An 18,944-nucleotide genomic window follows, 5' to 3' on the forward strand; every position below is an offset into this window, starting at 1 on the left:
TCAGGAACAAGAATGCGTGGATGGATGTCAGGGTGTATTGGGATCCATCCAACTTTGGCGCTACCCCAGGCCCCCGGGAGATCGATTGCACAGGGCTTATCCTGGGCTGACATCCAGAACCCCAGCCCTGGACAGCTTATGACGTGCTGCCAAGCCGACGCTTCAGCGGCTCAGTACTGCACTGTTGATGCCCAGCTGGAAACCATCCCGTCTGCCAGGCCATCGTACCACATCTGGCCCCATTGTGACTAAGTTACTATGGCTGATCAAGTTGCAACGGCGATTGCAGCTGCCTGTTGCGCGGGCACCATTTCAGGATCTGCTGTACTACCTACCTAGGTAGGGAGGGAGGGCATGGCTAATGTGGAGTGACTCTGGTGCTCGTCTACAGTTCTTCAGGGAGCAGTATGGCGGTTGGCCTGGCCCCATCCAACTCGACGGAGACCTTTGGCTACAACTCTTATGATCGAAGCTCTGGTGCCGTCAGACTCGCTAGGATCGTGATATCTTGGCCTTGGGCGGGGCACGACACTGCCTTTTCCGCTTCCACCCGTATCGATCATGGCATTTGCGATATAAATTGCTGGATCCCCTCGAGGACGCCTTCTGGACTCGGCTTCTCAGAGCATACATCTGGCTCAAGGTCGAACGTCCTCTGCAGGTAATTCCTTGTTGTAGGCCCAATCGTGGCAACAAACCTCGTCCTGTTCGGGTCATTCGGCTTTGCCTTGCCTGTGGTCTCGTCGATCATACCCAGGCCGCGCAGCATGGCATCGCAGCCCGTGGGGGAGAAGACGACAATCCAGACCATCTTGCTCCCCTGCGTCTCCTGCAGGCTCCTCTGGAAGTCGTCTGCGAACGACTCCATGACCCCAGTGCCGTAGACCACGACTTCTTCCACCTCGATTCGTCTGTCATCTGGCAGTTTGTCATCCATAAGAGTTTTGGGAATGATGTCCCTTCTCTGCTCGCCCACCAGAAACAGTAACGCAGGCTTTTCCTCGGGCCGGTCTGTGTACCACTGCGCGTAGTGCTCCAGGATGAAATGGGCGAGGCTGTCGCCATTGCCTGTGTGCTCGCCGAATACCTGCAGAGGCGGGTCCTGGGGAACAGCCTTGAGCGCCCTTGTGGTGGCCGGTCCGACGCTGTAGATGGGGACCTCCTGGAGGCAGGGCCATGCCAGAGCACTCTTGGAGGAGTCACCCTGCTTCTCACCTACATGTTAATGTGAGCCGGTGGTTGTGAGCGAGGGCCGAGGCGATCAAGGATGAGCTCCTCACCTAGGCCATCTTGAACAACTTGTGTGAAGGCCTCGACGGCTCTCTGGGATGTGAATATGAGACCACCGTATGCTGCTCCGAAGTGTTTGCCGACCATCTGAGACTTGAGGACAGACCGGACTCGGGCCATGCCGGTATCTTGGAACCTGTGCTCCAGAACTGGCACGAACGATGGGATAAAGGATAGGCCGCTGTGCGGCTGCGAGAAGATATCCTCATAGCTGTCTCCGGGGGTCGATTTGGTTTTCAGTAGTAATATCGGCACCGCTCCGTCTCCTACGCCAGCTGCTGCTGATGGTGACATTTGAATGCGACGAGGAACTGTCTGAGGCAAGAAGCAGAACAAGCAAGCAAGAGCGATTCGAATTTGCTTGTCATGAGGTTTGAGGTACCGGGTATATTGTACGGGTAGGCCTTAATTGCAGATCGCGCCAAAGTCTCGCGCAAGTAGTGCAATGTTAAAGTGCCCGGGTGACTTAGTGGGGCACGACAACTCTTGGCCCTGTCTGTTGTCTGAGCCGACGTCCCTCAGCTTGGTTTCCTATACCAATCCAAAGAGATTGGTATTCTTGGGCGTCGCCTCGGGACAACGCTGCGAGGCTTACAAATCTCCCAAGTCCCAAATTCCACAATGCATCTCAGGCACTCGCCTAGCTCAAGCAGGTGACGACGTCAACGGGAAGAAGCTTGTCGGGCTCAACAACAACAGCGCAGCAGAGCCTGTCACACGAAGAGCAGGCCAGGGCAGAGCAGAGCATAGCAGCATTGCGCCATGGCAGACCAAACAGAACGTAACGACTCGCAGGCAAACGGCCACGCGACCGCTGTAGCGACGGGTGCCGCGAAACCACTACCCCCCGGAGTCGTCCTCGGACCCGATGGCAAGCCGTATGTTGCATCTGGAATAGGATCTGGTGTGCGCAACAACTGACACCAGTCGATAGTTGCCGTGCCTGCTCTAGCAAGACCGCCTTCTCCGCCTTGGCCGCGCAGGCCAGGTCCTTGAAGACGCCGGCCTCAACCACATCCAAGACGAGCACCGTCACCACCGCCCCGGCTACCGACTGCCCGGCCGACGTCGAGACCCTCGGACGGAGCACATGGACACTCCTCCACTCAATAGCCGCAACATACCCTACCACTCCAAGCTCATCCCAGCAAAACGACCTAGTCAGTTTCGTTCAGCTCTTCTCCCGCCTGTATCCATGCTGGGTCTGCGCCGACGACTTCCGGGGCTACATCCAGAAGGACCCGGTCAAGGCCGGCAGCCGTGGAGAGTTCGGCAAGTGGCTGTGCGACGCCCACAACGACGTCAACAAGAAGCTAGGCAAGCCTGTCTTTGACTGCTCCAAGTGGGAGGAGAGATGGCGCACGGGGTGGAAGGACGGGAGATGCGATTGACCGCACCATCCTACGATCCGGCTCCTCAACGGCATATTAATGTACGACTACAGGGGAAAAATAGACTCGGCTCTTTGATATAGGGAGTCGGCAGACTCATCACCACTCACGTGTAATTCCTATGAATAGATCAGATCAACTCTGGATGCTCAAATCATGCGCCAACAGAACTGCAAAAAAAGATACCCTGGACAGATTGACTTATACAGGCCTTGGATACCGACAGCCACAGTTAAGGTTATCGCACTTTGGTCATACGAGAAGCGTTCACAGGGCAGCAACAAAGACTTCGGGGACACTCACAACCTTGAGTGCTCACGAGACAGCGATACTGTGGGCACCGCGGGCCCAAAGTGCCGTCGCCCAGAGTGCCGTACTGTACAGCAGAAAACTGGGTCCATTGTTTTTAAGCCATTGGCCAGCCTCCAGAATTCAGCTGTCGAGATCGGGTGCATTCTTCAACGAAGAGATTTTTGTCAAAGCAATGCAGCAGAGCACATCAGATGTATCGGATCATGCCCTCGTTTCCGCGTGCTTATTGCGGCCTGTCGTGGCGAACTTGTCGGGAAAACAAGTGCCTCGTCAACCAGGAAGCACGAGGAATTCTTTCCGCCATGTGGAATCGGCCCGCTCGGTCATGTCGGTGGTCTGACGTAGAGACCCAGTGCTCGGCATCGTGAGATTTCTCCTGCGTCCTTCTGAAGCCTTTCTTGTCGTCGCCGCTGCTAGCCGGCCCATTTGGACGATATAAGTTTTCCATGTCAAGCGACATGAGAAGGCCTCAAGTGAAGCCTATTTATCCATCACCTCAGATGCTTTCAGACTCCTCTCTCTATTCATTTGATCTCTTTCGGAAAGTACAGAATGGGTTCCGTCGATTACAGGCTGGAGAGCCTCGAAGAGCCTGTTGATGTGGCCAAGTACCTTTTCACAAGACTGCATCAAGTGGGTATTAGGTCCATTCATGGTCTTCCTGGTGATTATAACTTGGCCTCCCTCGACTATATTTCAGAGTGCGGCTTGAAGTGGGTTGGTAACGTGAACGAGCTTAACGCAGGCGAGTGTTGTTTTTCAGAGAATATGGGCGGTGATTGTAGCTGACCCACTCCACAGCCTATGCCGCAGATGGGTACGCTCGTGTCAAAGGCATTTCTGCCCTCGTGACCACCTTTGGTGTGGGTGAACTCAGCGCCCTGAACGGGATAGCAGGGGCCTACGCGGAACATGTGCCTCTTATCCACATTGTTGGCTGCCCGTCGACTATATCGGAGCAGAACGGGCTGCTACTTCATCACACACTTGGCAATGGAGATTTCAACGTCTTCAAAAACATGTCAAGCCAGATCTCGTGCTACGTCGCTAAGCTCAACCAACCGAACCAGATCGCGCTTGAGATCGATACTGCTATTCGCGAGTGCTGGATCCACAGTAAGCCAGTGTACATCATGGTGCCTTCAGACATGATCGAAGAGAAGGTTGAGGGATCCCGCCTGAAAATACCTATCGATTTGTCTGACCCACTGAATGACCCTGACAAAGAGGCGTATGTTGTTGATGTGATCCTCAAGTACTTATATGCGGCCCGGAATCCCATCATTCTTGTCGACGCTTGCGCTATCCGTCATCGTGTTGTGAGCGAGGTCCACCAGCTGCTCGACAAAACAAGCCTTCCAGTGTTCGTAGCTCCTATGGGTAAAGGAGCTATTGACGAGCAACACCCGACTTACGGAGGTATCTACGCCGGCAACGCATCCCATCCGAACGTTGCAAAGGCCGTAGAGGCTGCGGACCTAGTCCTGAGTATCGGTTCTCTCAAGGTAGACCCTTCCGTTGAGACTGCATGTGTTCTGGGCCAGGCTAATTGATGCCTTTCGTAGAGTGATCTCAACACCGCGGGATTCTCGTACCGGCTGTCACAACTGAATACTATCGACCTTCACAGCACCCATTGCACAGTACGATACTCCGAGTATCCAGGGGTGACCATGAAGGGCGTCCTACGGAGGATCATCGATACGGTCGACACCACAAGGCTCTCTGCATCACCTTCCCCCAGGGTGGAGAATGAGGTCGCCGCCAATGATGACGGCTCGCATACGATTACCCAGTACTGGCTATGGCCACGGATTGGCGAATACCTGACTGAAGGTGACATCGTCATAACGGAGACGGGTACGGCGAACTTTGGCATCTGGGAAACCAAGTTCCCAAAGGACGTTACCGCATTAAACCAGTGAGTAGCTTTCGGTAAATCATTCTCAACTCCTGGTGGATGGTCTTTCGCAACATCACAGGCTATCTCGCTGGTTGCTTCCAAGCCAATTGCCAGGCTGAAGCCAGTGAGATTGGCCTTGTGAAGAAGGTTTCCCCTTCAGTTACCAATGTGTACAAAACTTGTTCTGCAATTCTACGGAGCTGATTAGATCCTGCAGGACCCTATGGGGATCGATCGGCTGGTCCGTAGGTGCTTGTCAGGGCGCTGCGCTCGCGGCAAAAGACGCGGGTGTCGACAGGCGAACTGTACTATTTGTGGGCGATGGCAGCTTCCAGCTTACGGCGCAGGAGGTCAGCACGATGATCAAGCACAACTTGCGCGTCACACTTTTTTGTATATGTAACGAGGGATATACCATCGAGCGGTTCATCCACGGCGCTGATGCCGAGTACAACGATATCTCACCATGGAAGTTCAAAGATACTCCTGCGGCCTTCGGGGCGTCTCTGAAGCAGGTCTCGACACACGTCGTGAAGACCAAGGAAGAGCTGAACAGGCTATTGACGGATAGGGAATTCAACGAGGCGAGGAATCTGCAATTTGTCGAATTGCACATGCCAAAGATGGATGCGCCGAGGCCGTTGCTTATGGTGGCGAATGCTGCTGCGAAGAATAATGCGAAGTCATGACGAGGCAGTCAGAGAATTGACTGACTACATACTCGGCCCTCTGTCACAACATTCCGCACACCAGACGGCTTGAGTCGCTATAATGTTGCCATAGCAAGGGGGACGACAAAGAATTGCGAAGTTTCGATATTCCATCGCAGGCAGCATGCCAGCTAGCCCACTCAGCAACGAGCGATGGGCGATCACCGTACTGTGAAGAGACACAAGCCTGAATTGAAATCCATGGAGAATGAGAGGGCGGTATCTTGCCCGCTCGACATTCTGCTGGAGTTCACGCGCGCTTGAGATCATCGTCCTATATCTGAGTCGTATATTGCGGCCATCCGAACTTGATGTCTAGTCCAATGTCTCTGCTGTCACACTACTGCAGTCCCACCCGTGGTGCGTGCCTCATGCTTAAAGCAGCGGTCTAGCAACTCTGTGGGGGGCATTACCCCTGTTCCAATGCTAGATAACTTGCAAAGATGAGGTAGTCCCAACTTCTGTTCGTCTGAATGTCCACAAATGACTTCAGCTCAAAAGTGGATCACAAACGAGATATTTCGCTCTCAAAACACCTTGCAAAATCATGACATGAGCACAAACAGAACAAAACCTCTCCCCGGGCTTGGCACAATTGGGCAGCGCGAACTCAATCCGAAACTGTTCAGGGATATATCTGTTCGCCTGCAGCCCATGACTTACTTTTGGGTTGGTTACAAGAGCCGCACTTACAGCCACTAGACGGTTCATCCACGCCTCCTTAGCGTCCGAGCAACCGGCGTCCCTGATGACGTTTACAACGCCGTCTAGACGATCGCTCACGAATGCTGCATTAAGCGCCCAGAAAGGATTGCCGTGGCCATCTAATTGTGACGCGGAGGGGTCAAGAATAAGAAATCGAGATAAAAATCCTAGGTAAGGCTTGATACCAGGCGTTGACGCGTGTGTTTTTTTCGGACGGCGGATCACCCGACATATGTGGGCGTTTCTTGTCGTCGATCTCTGTCTCAGGTCCTCGGCGCTTGGAGGGCATCGAATATTCATGGATCCGGCCTGGTCAACTGCCGTCTCATGGCTTGTTGATCAGTCAATTGGTCGGCATTTCAATAACTCCATGGAGAACGGGGTGGTATGCCTGTTCGTGTCTGTCATTTCGTTGCATTTTTGGGTGTGCTTTGGGAGCCGGGTGCTTGAGCGGGAGGTGGCGGTTGGGCTCCTTCCTGCTCGAGTGTCCTTCTTCCAACAGCTTTCATGGCCTTATTTTGTTAGGATTAATAAAATGTGTTGATTTCAATCCGTCAGGATCATTGGGCTTGCTGCGCGGGGTGCACAAACAGGATAGACACCAACGTATTCATGAATTAGTTTAAGAAGAGTATAAGGAAATAATCATCGTAGAATAAGCAGCCGTCTCAAGCGTGAAGTAGCTGCCGTACACACCTCTCTTACCGACTCTATGTACACCATTATCATTCTCACTCGCGTCTAGCACGGTACAAACCAACCACCCACCGGCCCCCCGACACAACAACCCCCAAAATCACCAAGCGACCAACCCCCCAAAGGTGAGTGACAGACAAGACTCAGTCATGTCGTCCAGGACCCATGTCCTCTCGACACGGCTATTCATAGAACTGGTCCCTGCCCCATCCGCCTTCAGGCGACGAAGTCACGAGTGGCGATGCGGGCGAGCCGGCTGCGCTTATCGGTGGCCAGTCTACGTGTCCGTTGACCGTTCTGCTTCTGCTGGCCCTGTCCCTGCTGTGCCTGCTGACCTTGCTGGCCCTTCTGGGCGTTTTGACCTGCGTTGGCGTTCTGGCCTGCGTTGGCATTGGCGTTCTGACCTGCGTTGGCGTTGGCGTTCTGGCCTGCGTTGGCGTTGGCGTTGTTGCCGGCGTTGTTGTTGCCACCGCCATTGGTGACGGTGAACTTGGTGCAGTCGTCCTGAGACCCACGCTGAGCGACAGGCATGAGAACAGGCTGGTGGTTGGAAGCAGAAGTCATGGTGCAGAGACGGTAGTTTCCGGCGGGGAGACCGCCAGCAACATCAGCAGAGAGAAGGCCTTTGCCATTGCCGGCATCGTTAATACCCTTGAAGAAGGCAAACTGGGTCGGGTCTGGGGGCTGGCTAGGGTTCAGGGAGTTGCCCAAGTCCTGGACGGTAACGTGGGTGTGCCCAATAACCTGCCCTTGTCCGTTCAGAGTCTGAGGGGCGGCATAGTAGGTCGCATCAGCGTTGGTGAAGGAGCCGGCCTCGAGGTTCTGTGTCTGGACAGAGATGGTGAAATCCTGCTGCGCCGGGACGCTATCACCGTTCTGAGGGAAGGTGATGATGGACGAGATCATCTGGGCCTTGGCGGGGATGTTTCCCATAGCTGTCGTGCCAATCAGCCAAACATGAGGGTTGGACTCGGGGGAAAACGAAAGGGGCGCATGCTTTACTTACGGATACCGTTACACGAGCCGTCCGTGATCTGAAGACCGTTGGTGAGGGTCTTGCCAGCGCACTCGTTGATGAAGTTGTTCTGCGAGGTCAGAGAAGCGGCTTGTCCATCCTCAGCTCCGAGACCCTGGGATCCATCCGAGAAAGAGCCGCTCTGGATCGCGTTTTGGCTCAATGTCGTCGAGTCGGCCGCGTTGTTGTTGCCTCCATTGCCCTGGTTTCCAGCATTCTGGTTTCCACCGTTGTTGCCGCCCTTATTGTTCTGCGCAAAGGCCAGGGTGAAGAGCGCCGCAGCGCTAAGGAATGTCTTGGAGACCATTGTTTCTCGGGTGCCGTGAGGGAGCGTGTAAAAGAAGCGAGGACAAGAGAATGAATGTAAGGGACCAGTCGACGCGAAGACCAGCCGACGCGAAGAAGACAATTACGAAAGTACTAGGTGAGTTGGACCACGATCAACGTGAGTCGGTAGTCTCGACTTGCAAGAACTTCAGTATAGAGAGCGAAAAGAAGTTTGCGTCAGTCAAAGTAGCGGCAGGAAGGGGAAGAAATCATCTGAAAGGCCGTCCGAGGAAGAAAGCTGATATATGGGATGCAGGCGGCGGCGGGAAGTGCTTGGCACGGCCGGGAAGGCCCAGAGACGAACACCATGTCTGGCATGGACATGGCCGGCTGTCGAAAGGAGATTCTACAAAGTGATGGCAGGGTAAGAAGATCCCGTTCGAGGTGAAACCTCATGCGACGAAGATGTCGTCGCAGGAGCCAAGCCGGCCGCCGGCAGGGGTGTGGGCAGGGGTGTGGGGGAGGCACAGGCACCGTACCTGCGTACCTGACCCATGGACGTGTGCCCGGCCCTGTGCGAGGCCGATGAAGCCCTGCTGGTTTGGAAGATGCCTAGACGTCCGAGAGTATGTACCGCACTGAACCAAGTGCTGGGGGGAAATAGGCAAACAAGTCTAGAGGTACAACATCAAATCGGTCCCAGGACGGCTGCAACTGGCGATGATGCCGCGGTATTCATGATTGCAGGATTCAGAGAGACTATCTCGCTAGGGGTTTGATTTCGAGGGCAGGAGAAGGCCACGGAAACAGATGACCCCGTCTAGGAGACATAGCTATCCATTCATTGTTGACATGACAGATTTGTAGTTTAGGTAGATGAGAGAGAGAGAGAGAGAGAGAGAGAGAGAGAGAGAGAGAGAGAGAGTTACGCGAGGCTTGGAAGCCAATGGGGCAGCGCCCCCAGAGCCGAAAAGCTTGGCGCTGTTAAGGTTGGATGAACAAGGCCCGCGTCGCAGATGTCTCTAGTGTACTGTATGTAGTAGTAGATGGCGTATTGAGATGGCAGGTGATGATGATGGCCGTGACAAGTTTATCTCTTTGGGCGGCAAAACATCCCCACAGTGTCCATGCAAGCAAGCCCTCGTGGTGCAGGGCGACTGATGGAGATGGGGATGGAGATGGGACAAATGAGATGAGATGCGATGCCATGCCATGCCATGCCGATGCAGTACCCACACGAACCAGGCACCATGACCAGAATACACAGTAGATAGTATGGGGCAGAGAAGTACCGGCCCGAACTCGAGTTTGGATGTCCCAATGCTGCAGGGTGGAAAAAGGTGGAACAGGTGCAAAGAGGGTGGAGGTGACGTCCGGTGTCTGAGGAGGCTCTAATCAAAAGCGGGTACTACTACACTACTGTACTGCTTGTCCCTGTTCCCTGCACAGCTTTACCACAGCGGTGGCAGCTTGGCACAGACCGGGGGGGCACGGGGGCTGCCATCGGATCGAGAGACGTTGGACGTGTCGGCTGCCCTGTCTCGTCCTGACTAGACCATCTCGTCTGTACTTTGTCTATCTGCCTGCCTGCCATCCATACATGACATTTTATCATCAGGTAGGCTGTCAACTCGGTGCTTCCAGGCTGCACCCCTGTTGTTGGAACTTACTGGCAATGCACAGTACTTTGGCATCGCACAACCGTAGTGGTGAGTATCGCTCAACCTGCCAGACCCATGCCATGACACTCGGAGTACAGTAGGATCATCACGGTGAGCATGAGTATCAGTACGTATTCCAAAACCCCACGGCGATCTGCACAAATCTTTTTTTCCCTTTCGGATTCTTTTCTTTCAAGGTTTGGGCTCTCCAGGCTGACTCGGGCCCGTAATCTCTGGGTCTCCCCAGCTCACTGGCTCACAGGCCGGCGAGTTACACCATCTAGCTGATCGTGGGCCGCCGAAACGGCATCTGTTAGAGAACCCGCGACCCCACGCTGCAGGGCTGTCCTCTTTCCCCCTTCACCCCCTTCCACCCTTTCACCCTTTCACCCTTCCAGCCAGCCAGCCAGCCAGCTTGCCTCCCTCCCTCCCCTCAGCCTCAGCGTCATCCTGATGATCCCGTCCCTGGTGTTCCTGGCCTTCCTTGCCTACCTTGTGTCCCTCACACAGTACCTGAGTCCATTCATGTCAGCAGCCACTGCCAAAACTACCGTCTCAACTGCATCCATGATGCTGGGCCCACCATCCTGTCCGCAGGGCTGCCAAATGCAAGTCGGAGCCTCAATTCGGATGAAGCACCAAGGTCTGAAAGTCAGTCACGTCTGGCATCACGCCCAGCCCTCGGAAAATGCAAGCCAATTTCAAATAAGCTTGTCTGTTCTGCTTGGGTGTTTGCCCGCGCCTTGGGACTGCAGTCTGCAGTCTCCACCAGCCCTTGTTTCGTCCCCAGAGCCAAGACATGATTGATTCATAACCAAGATCTCTATACTGCGTAATACAATGGAGTAGAGGGCTCACGTTGCGAAACGACACACCAGGGAAACACAAAGTCAGGATCACAACCCATGACGCCCCCATCATCGAGTCTGCAGGCATGTCGGCATGCGCGCCTCTTCAGGCCGGCTGACCAAAACAACGCCATGGTTTCGTCTTGGCGAAACGACCACTTCGAAGGGCGCCATGCACGGCAGTTTCTCTTCCTCTCCCTGACAGCCTCGACAAGATTAAGTAATCCGAGAAGCCCTCTATACAAGCCGAAGAGAGTTCATCGTCACCGTCGCGCCCCCTGGACAGGGACTCTTGGCTGCACTTCCTCTCTGCCCAATCCGCGAGAGAGAGAGGGAGAGAGAGAGAGCGAACGTGCTCACACCTGCAAGCCACATCTATAGCACGGTACAGTATAGCAGAGTACGTGCGCGCGCCTGCAAGGCTGTAGGCGCGGGCGCCTCGTCTGAAACATTCACATAATCAAGTTTGCCGGAATCGAGGACGAGATGGCAGCTGTCAGCCGCCTCCTCGCAGACCCTTGGGCCAAGCATTGCCATATGGCAAGATGGAACAGCCTGAGCAATGCTGTAGACAAGCCAGTCTCCATGCGAGGCCAGGCCGGCCGGTCCAGGCTGTCGATTCGGCGACAACTTCGGAGATACTTGCTGTGTCGTGCTGCACCACGGCACCCACGGCACGACAAGGCTGCAAAACTTTTAGTGAAATGGAAGGGGATCGGGATTCCATCCCAAGCCACGGCAGGAGAATTGCCCGTCTGAACAACGGCTGTGGGCCCCGGATTGGTCGTCGCCAAGATGCGACGAGAACGAAACGTCGATCAAAACAGCAGAGCAGGGCTGGCCCATCCGACTGCCCCCAGACAAGGTCAGGCTGCGCTTACTCTGGTCCCTGCTGTGTCCACACTGCATTCCGCCACAGCAGGCACAGACGGGCCTGGCAGAACAAAGGACAGACCGTTGGCACTACTTGGGTAAATAATTGCAACAGCAATAAAGTGGGCCTCGTCCTCGCTATTTCCCGTCCCGTCCCCTCCCCTGCGGTACGATGAAATACAGTCGTCTGTCTCGTCTGTCTAGTCAGTCAGTGTGTCAGCAGGCCAGTCATCACTTCCTACCCAGGTGGACGATCTGCCCGGTGGGTGTTGTGCCGCGCCGGTGCCCGGACGGACTCTGGTTTCGGGTACGCTGTATCATCGCCCACCTGCTGCCGCACCCTGCTAGACCGGCCGAGCCCTTGCCATACCACTTGTTGCAATATTGCTGATGTGGTCTTGGCCTCGACTTTTATGCCGTGCCAGGCCATTCCATTCCATTCCATACAGTATTGTACGTGGAATGCTGCGCGATAGTTGACCCCGAGTGAGCAAGAGCGGCGTCGGCGTCTGCGTCCCGAGTCAGGCGCATTGGGAAGAGGGAGAATGACCCGGTGGGGGCTCTTGGCGTCGAATTTGGACCACGACAGGAGCCGATCTCCCACATGGAGTTGCGGAGGTTATGCAGGTGGATGTAAAGATGACCCGGAGGATCCGGCGAATAGATGGGCTGGCGGCTGGAATATGCACAATCACTCGGACGCCGAAATGTTTGCAGTCAGTCTAGTCTACGGTGGTCTCAGACATTCTTCCAGTGGTCTCTAGATAGACCAATTACTCGTTGCAAGTCCGTACAGCCGGAGCTGGTTATTGCCCGAGTCATCGTTTAGTTCGGAGCCTATTCCGAGCCATGTCAGCCGGTCTAGAATGCGCTGCGTCGTCTTCTTCCCCGCTTCCGCCCGCCGTTTAGATTTTCTGACTGCTCACTAGTGGCTCTCCCACCTAGTGGAGCACTGCAAACGTGCCTTTTAATCACGACAACACTCTTCTCCTCCCTCGTCCGTCTCTCAAGTGTGACAACATCCATTCTCAAGTCAGCCACTCGCCCACTCATTGCCATCATCATCACCATCATCATCTTCATCATCATACTCCTCTCACCATGTCTGCTTCACCACCTCCGAACCGGCGTGCCAAACGACCTCGTAAGTTGCTTCACTTCTCCTCTCGGGCATGCTCGTGCTCGTGCTCGTGCTCGTCCTCGTTCATGTCTCTGTCCATCAGCGCCACTCGGCGTCATCCCCGGCCCTTGGTGATGTCTTGATGCATCACCCTCGCCGTCGCCGTCACGAACTACAAATACTCGAGCCTGTGTAGCCACCGACGCAGTCGTCAGTGGTACCAGAATGTGACTCCATGTGACGAGCAGACCAGACCATCTCTTCTCCCAAGTCCTGCCGCTGTCTTGCGCCCATCTTCCCCTGCATTATCAAACCCTCGTCCTTCACACCTACAATCAAATGAACTTTGTGCCCCTCGCATCCGCATCTTGGATCAGGGAGACACGCTGAGTTGGGAGCTGCAGTTGGAGTGTGAGGGCCGAACGCGCCTTCTGCCACTGCCCTTCTCCGCCGCCCTTCCGCCCACACTCGACTTTTCCCCCACCCGCTTCGCGCGTGTCAGGTCGTTGGCCCACAACATGCCATCCGTTTACCGTACGCCCTACGCAATTTTCACCCCAACCAAGCCACAGCCAGAGCAATACACATCAGCTTTCTTCTCCTTTTTCGTGGACCTTGATCAATCGCCGGTCTAACCTATTTTATTTGCCATGGCAGGAACCCAGTCACTCCCCCCGCCCGAGCTGCCCCAGCTGGTCGCCGAGCAGCATGTCGCGATCCCGCCAACCGACAAGGATTCAAAGCGCCTGATTGTCGTTCTCTCGCACGCCTCGCTCGAGACTTACAAATCCTCACACTCGCGACCCGGCCATATGGGCGTCCAGCGCGAGGACAAGTACTCTCTTCTCAACAGCGATGAGCACATTGGTATCATGCGCAAGATGAACCGCGACATCTCCGAAGCAAGACCCGACATCACACACCAGGTTCGACCTCTCCCTCTGAAGCTTCCAACCCCACCTTACACAACCAATCGCTGGGGTTGGCGTTCAACACGAACCTCATCTGCTTTGACGCTCTGCATTCAACATGCTGGTCATGTACTAATCTGCTCTCTCTCGTCTTCAGTGTCTGCTCACCCTCCTCGACTCGCCTATCAACAAGGCAGGCAGGCTCCAGATCTACATATCCACCGCCAAAGGCGTCCTGATCGAGGTCTCGCCCTCGGTCCGCATACCCCGTACCTTCAAACGGTTTGCCGGTCTCATGGTCCAGCTGCTACACCGCTTATCTATCAGGTCGACCAACTCACAGGAGAAGCTTCTCCGCGTCATCAACAACCCCATCACTGAACACCTCCCTCCCAAGTGCCGCAAGGTCACCCTCAGTTTTGATGCGCCTGTGACACACGTGAGAAGTTACATCGACGGGCTCGAGTCGGACGAGAGCATCTGCGTCTTCGTTGGCGCCATGGCCAAAGGACCTGATAACTTTGCGGACGCATACGTGGACGAGAAAATCTCAATCAGCAACTTCAGCTTGTCCGCCAGTGTCGCCTGCAGCAAATTCTGCCATGCCGCCGAGGACGCTTGGGACGTGCTCTGAACAGCTCCATCTTCCCTGGGGCGCCGCGGCGCTTGTAGGCAGGGCCCGGGTCAACGTGCGGGGTGCGTGTCGATGACCTAAAGGCCGAGAAAGAAGAGACGGATCAAGGAGACCTCGGAGGCAGGGAAGGGCCTGCTCCGCCGTACTAGCTATCACAACATGGCGACGACGGTGGGGCATGCGCCACGTAGCTTGGGTCGTCTGTGTTTACACTGTCGCTGTTTTTACAACCAAAACAAGTGCGTTCAACACCGGATCCAGGAGCATTGTTTAATGCTTGTCTAGACCACTTCAACTTGGTCAGGCGTTTCCCCCCCTGTTTTCTTATTTCGGGATTCCTCTGCTCGTCTGTGCATGAATCAGGCAGAGTGCTGCCGCGATGTCCTTCACCACCTCTCCCGGACAAGTGCCTGGTGATGACGTGACTTACAAAGACATCCATTGGAGGCTTGCAGCCAGCAGTCTCTGAGTTTGTCGCAGGCTGGAAAGGTATGATTAGCGCGCGCTGCGAGTAGCCAAATTTGGACTGGTACAGGCTTCAATGCCGGGCGTGTGGCTCAAGGATTGAAGCTCGGGAAGGAGCGCACAGGATGCAAGAGGTGGACTTGGATGTGAATCAGACAAATAAGAGCCTACTAATACAAGAAGCTGGTGATGAACCAGTCTTGGAGATGACGTTTGTGCACTCTTTGCTTGGACTCGAGGGCGTTGGCCAGCAAGCCCGCTTACACTGAATTGCACACGTGGTGATTACCGCCGTGACAGGAGACATAGGACACAGGGTGGCAGATGGTAGAGAACAAGCTGGATGCCGAATCGAATGGGGGCCCGCGCTTCAAGATGTGGATCGTGTCTAGTTGGAGAGGGGAGGATACATTCACTTGCGGGACCACTCGCGCGGTTCACGAGGTAATGCGACGTGACGTAAGAGGGAATGGGACGATGACTGCTTGCGGGTGGACAGTCTTGTACGTTCCATGTACGTTGGTTGAACACCACCGGGTGGGCCGTGTGAACATCACAGTAATCGCAAGACCAGGTCAAAAACGGCCAAACTAGAGAGCACGAGAGATGTGCCGTACTCAGTGGGTTCCTTTCCCTCCTCGTCGTGAAGGCATGGCAGCTGCCCGTCCCAGAGTACAAAATGTCCCGGAGACTCGGCTCGTTTGGCGCTGTTCCGCTTGGCTACTCCGGTCGAGAGTGAGGCTGCCCTCTCGGAAGATGGCGTGGGCAGCCAGCCAGCCACCAGACTTTGTCAGGAGCGGGTCTGGCTGCTCAACACTGACCCAAGACGGATCAATCAGATGTGGCCGTGTCTTCCCTCACTCGGCCGGTCAGTCCACAGCAGAATCGGTCGAGCGACAGTGTCAGGTTGGCCAGCGTCCCTGGCCACGCACGGCTTGGGGCTCGTTGGTTAGTGCCAGCCTCGAGTTGCCAGTGGTGATGGCTTGGGGGGGGGGGGGGCCAACCTGGACTATACACTGTACTGTGTACGCGCGCACGCATGTGCGTGCCGTGTCTGTTGTAAATGGCCGACCCTTTGGATATCACGGCCAATTGGGTGACCAAGGTGCCTATTACCACGAGAAGACATACCGACCTAGGTAGGTATGGATGGAATGTGAATGCAATGTGATTATGTGAAAATGCCCAGACTAAAGGCGGCATGGAGGGTCAGGAGGGGGTAGAGTAGACGTGAGCAGAAGAAGTGTAGAGAGTAAAGTGCTGCCGAGTGGCTCCTGCAGCATGCAGCCCCCTTCCATCGCTCCTGGCCAGCCATGGCCAGCCAGCCATCCGAGATGACTTATTGTCCAACTGCAAGCCGCATTCGAGCTGTGCTCTACTGAGTTCTATGCATCGCACAACCTCCCCCGGGCGTCCCCACCACCCACCACCTCGCATCGCCTCACACCCCACGCGCCCCTCCTTGCAGGAATCTGCTGCAGAGCCCCGGCATAGTTGGGCACCAGAACATCATCCGCTTCGATGGCAAGCGCGGCCCACGTCCGCCTCGCTGCAGCTCCTGCGATTCCAATTCGGCCGGCTCTGCCCCCCTAGACCGAGATCACTATCCAAACGAGGCAGTCGTGCTGTTGCAAAAACCAGACGAGCCGCCAGGGCCGTCAGCTCCTCCAGTTGCCCAAAGGCCCAAAGGCCCAAAGGCCCAAGAGGCCCAAAGGGTTCTGCCACATTGAATGGTCAAGGTCAGCATCTCTGGCCGCGTGCTGTCAGGCCGTCCATTGACGTGCTGCCAGCAACTTGACTCGACTCGTACCGCTCACCACGCAACACACCTACGCCTATGTACTATGACTGATCTACGTGGTCTGTCTACAGTATGTGCGAGTTATCAAGCTAGTTATTCTCGCTCCTCAAATGTCGGTGTCGACAGCCGCTTCAGCCATGACGACCAAGTGGGACACACGACTCCCGTCCAAGATCCTAGCACAGTGCTGTGCTGTGTACAGTATACGCAACCTGCCACTCGCCTCGTCTCCTCGCCATCTGTTCACAGTAACATCGCCTATCATGGCTTCATATAAATACACATACCTACTATGTAGTCCATAGTCTCATTGCTGTTCCGCATTTGGCCATTTCTGCATCTTTGCTCTTCCTCTGTCAAAGCACATCCCAGCACAATAGGCGCGTCCACGGCGGCTACACGCATACAGCACGACGCTTGCCCCATCCCTCGCCCCAGTGGTTGTCGCCGTTCCCCTACGTGTGCTGTAGGAGGGGCACGCAGGCAACACTGCTGCCTCCAGCTTCTACCACGCCCAAGCCACAAGTCCAGGGTCTGGTCTCGCCTCGTCTCGCCTTGCCGAGTCTGTAGTGTACGGCGCCGTGCAAGGCTGCCCGAGTCTGAGCGTTGCTTTCCCTTCACCACCCTCCACTGTCCCCTGTACTTCAACAGCCAGGCCCCCTGCCCGGGCTGTTTCGTACATGTCTTCGATGCTCCCCTTTCTTGAGGTGAGCAATCTTGCTGCCTCATCCTCCTTCTACTCAACAGTCACCCATCCGCTGGGCCTGCGGTATATCTCTGCAGCCAGTCCTTCCCCTGACATACCAGGCTCGCCATCCATCGTCTACGGCATAGCCACCTTGCCCCCGCTGCCAGTTTTCGAGCTACGCCAGGTTAGGCCGACTTCAGCTCGGCCTCTCAAGCTCTCGCGTATCGTCTTCTCTGCAGCCTCTCCGGGGGCCGTCAGGGACTTCCGGGCGCTGGTCCAGAGAATCAAGGGAGTGGACTCGGGCGCCATACAAGTTGGCGACTACCCCGAGCCTGAAGAGTCATCCTTTGGGGCAGAGCTTGTGCAGTCGAAGACTGGCGCGGATCCCACCGAGACGGACCTCGACGGCAACATTATCAAGATGGAGGTTGTATATGTGCCTCCAGTGCAGGACTATCCGGAATGGTATGGTGGTTCGACCGTCAGGAAGACCCAATCAACCCATAGTGAGGCCAGTCGCATCCTTCACTGGAATTACGACGTTGCTTGCGATTCGGCCGCAAGCATGTCTTTTGCGCCACTCGCGCCGGCCTCGCCAAGTCTGGTGTCACCCAGGCAGCCCGGCCGGTACGATGAGCGCCCTTCCATTCTGCGCCGCAGTGTCACAACCACCACCACCTTACTCGAACCGATGGACCCCACGGAATCGCCGTCACAGAGCTCTCACGGCCTCAGCGCTGTCGGGGCAGCTCTCATGGGAGTCGCAGCCGGCGCCGCCCTCGGGGCCGGGATCACGTATGGCGTAGTCAGGGGCTCGCAAGGCTTTGAACAGCCGATGGCTCAGCGTCGGTCGACATTTCCACGCCCGTATCCAGACTCTCGCAGCCCGCGCGAAGGCGGTACGTCGGTAGCGGACCGCCGGCCGCCTCCCACCCTTATGTCAAGGCACTCATACTCCCAGGCACCACCAGCCGGGAACAGAGACGCCGGCGTTGACTATGACGACGCCCGTAGCCGACGTTCTAGGCCGTCTGGTGCACCCAGTATCCGCACGCGCAGCGAGCTATCGACCAACCGCAAGCCGCTCCTGTTGACAGACGTTGGCAGCCGTAGCCACGCAAGCTCCAGGTCCAGTGCAAGGACGGGCGAGATGGAGGATGTCTTGGTGCCAGACCATCGCAGTCACACCAGCTCGAGACATACGTCCAGATCGTCGAAGCACCCGCCCTCGGTTCGCCGGAGCAGTACGTACGACGTACCCGAGGGCGACGGCTATAGCTATGTTTCAGCGGCGAGCCATCGCACACAAAGCACTGTTCGTGGGCCGCCAGCAGCGCAGTCCGAACATGCATCCCGGGCGGCATCGAAGGCGAACAGCCGGATGTCTGCCGCAACGCCGCGGAGGCCTGATAGCTATGTCTCCGCAAGACGTGTCCCGCTGCCCGCGAGTGGTGCAGGGAGCAGCTATGCGGATGATGACCTGGAGAGTCTTGCACCTAGTGACAGCATCAGTTGTGTGGGTATTCCAAGGAGTGAGAGGTTGTATCAATGAGCAAGACCAGGTTGAACACTGATAATTGGTCACCCAAGGATGTCGCCGGGGTTGGTTATGCATAAGGGAGGGGTGATACTGACACTTTGTCTTTCCCTCCTT

General features: G+C 55.8%; 7 protein-coding genes across 7 annotated transcripts; 4 read left to right on the forward strand and 3 right to left on the reverse strand.

Moving 5' to 3' along the window:
• Positions 1–559: 559 nt before the first annotated feature.
• On the reverse strand, positions 560–1,584 carry J7T55_004083 (uncharacterized protein; the record flags this gene model as incomplete). The annotated part of the gene is made up of 2 exons (XM_053144759.1): positions 560–1,215; positions 1,281–1,584. The coding sequence occupies 2 exons, from the start codon at positions 1,582–1,584 to the stop codon at positions 560–562; spliced, it is 960 nt and encodes a 319-aa protein (XP_052992584.1).
• Positions 1,585–2,052: 468 nt separating this feature from the next.
• Positions 2,053–2,681, forward strand: J7T55_004084 (uncharacterized protein; the record flags this gene model as incomplete). The annotated part of the gene is made up of 2 exons (XM_053144760.1): positions 2,053–2,168; positions 2,243–2,681. 2 exons carry the CDS (start codon positions 2,053–2,055, stop codon positions 2,679–2,681), a joined length of 555 nt encoding a protein of 184 aa, XP_052992585.1.
• Positions 2,682–3,545: 864 nt separating this feature from the next.
• On the forward strand, positions 3,546–5,585 carry J7T55_004085 (pyruvate decarboxylase; the record flags this gene model as incomplete). Its single annotated transcript, XM_053144761.1, has 4 exons — positions 3,546–3,630; positions 3,795–4,498; positions 4,559–4,914; positions 5,114–5,585. The coding sequence occupies 4 exons, from the start codon at positions 3,546–3,548 to the stop codon at positions 5,583–5,585; spliced, it is 1,617 nt and encodes a 538-aa protein (XP_052992586.1).
• A 1,638-nt stretch (positions 5,586–7,223) lies between these two features.
• On the reverse strand, positions 7,224–8,329 carry J7T55_004086 (uncharacterized protein; the record flags this gene model as incomplete). The annotated part of the gene is made up of 2 exons (XM_053144762.1): positions 7,224–7,942; positions 8,014–8,329. The coding sequence occupies 2 exons, from the start codon at positions 8,327–8,329 to the stop codon at positions 7,224–7,226; spliced, it is 1,035 nt and encodes a 344-aa protein (XP_052992587.1).
• Positions 8,330–11,173: 2,844 nt separating this feature from the next.
• On the reverse strand, positions 11,174–12,845 carry J7T55_004087 (uncharacterized protein; the record flags this gene model as incomplete). Its single annotated transcript, XM_053144763.1, has 5 exons — positions 11,174–11,410; positions 11,680–11,867; positions 11,914–12,043; positions 12,119–12,347; positions 12,772–12,845. 5 exons carry the CDS (start codon positions 12,843–12,845, stop codon positions 11,174–11,176), a joined length of 858 nt encoding a protein of 285 aa, XP_052992588.1.
• Positions 12,846–13,441: 596 nt separating this feature from the next.
• Positions 13,442–14,336, forward strand: J7T55_004088 (nucleolar essential protein 1; the record flags this gene model as incomplete). The annotated part of the gene is made up of 2 exons (XM_053144764.1): positions 13,442–13,717; positions 13,860–14,336. 2 exons carry the CDS (start codon positions 13,442–13,444, stop codon positions 14,334–14,336), a joined length of 753 nt encoding a protein of 250 aa, XP_052992589.1.
• A 2,946-nt stretch (positions 14,337–17,282) lies between these two features.
• Positions 17,283–18,842, forward strand: J7T55_004089 (uncharacterized protein; the record flags this gene model as incomplete). The annotated part of the gene is made up of 1 exon (XM_053144765.1): positions 17,283–18,842. The coding sequence occupies one exon, from the start codon at positions 17,283–17,285 to the stop codon at positions 18,840–18,842; it is 1,560 nt and encodes a 519-aa protein (XP_052992590.1).
• Positions 18,843–18,944: the final 102 nt, after the last annotated feature.

Source organism: Diaporthe amygdali (genome assembly GCF_026229845.1).
Source record: "Diaporthe amygdali strain CAA958 chromosome Unknown NODE_18_length_871485_cov_64_394520, whole genome shotgun sequence".
Lineage (NCBI taxonomy): Eukaryota > Fungi > Ascomycota > Sordariomycetes > Diaporthales > Diaporthaceae > Diaporthe > Diaporthe amygdali.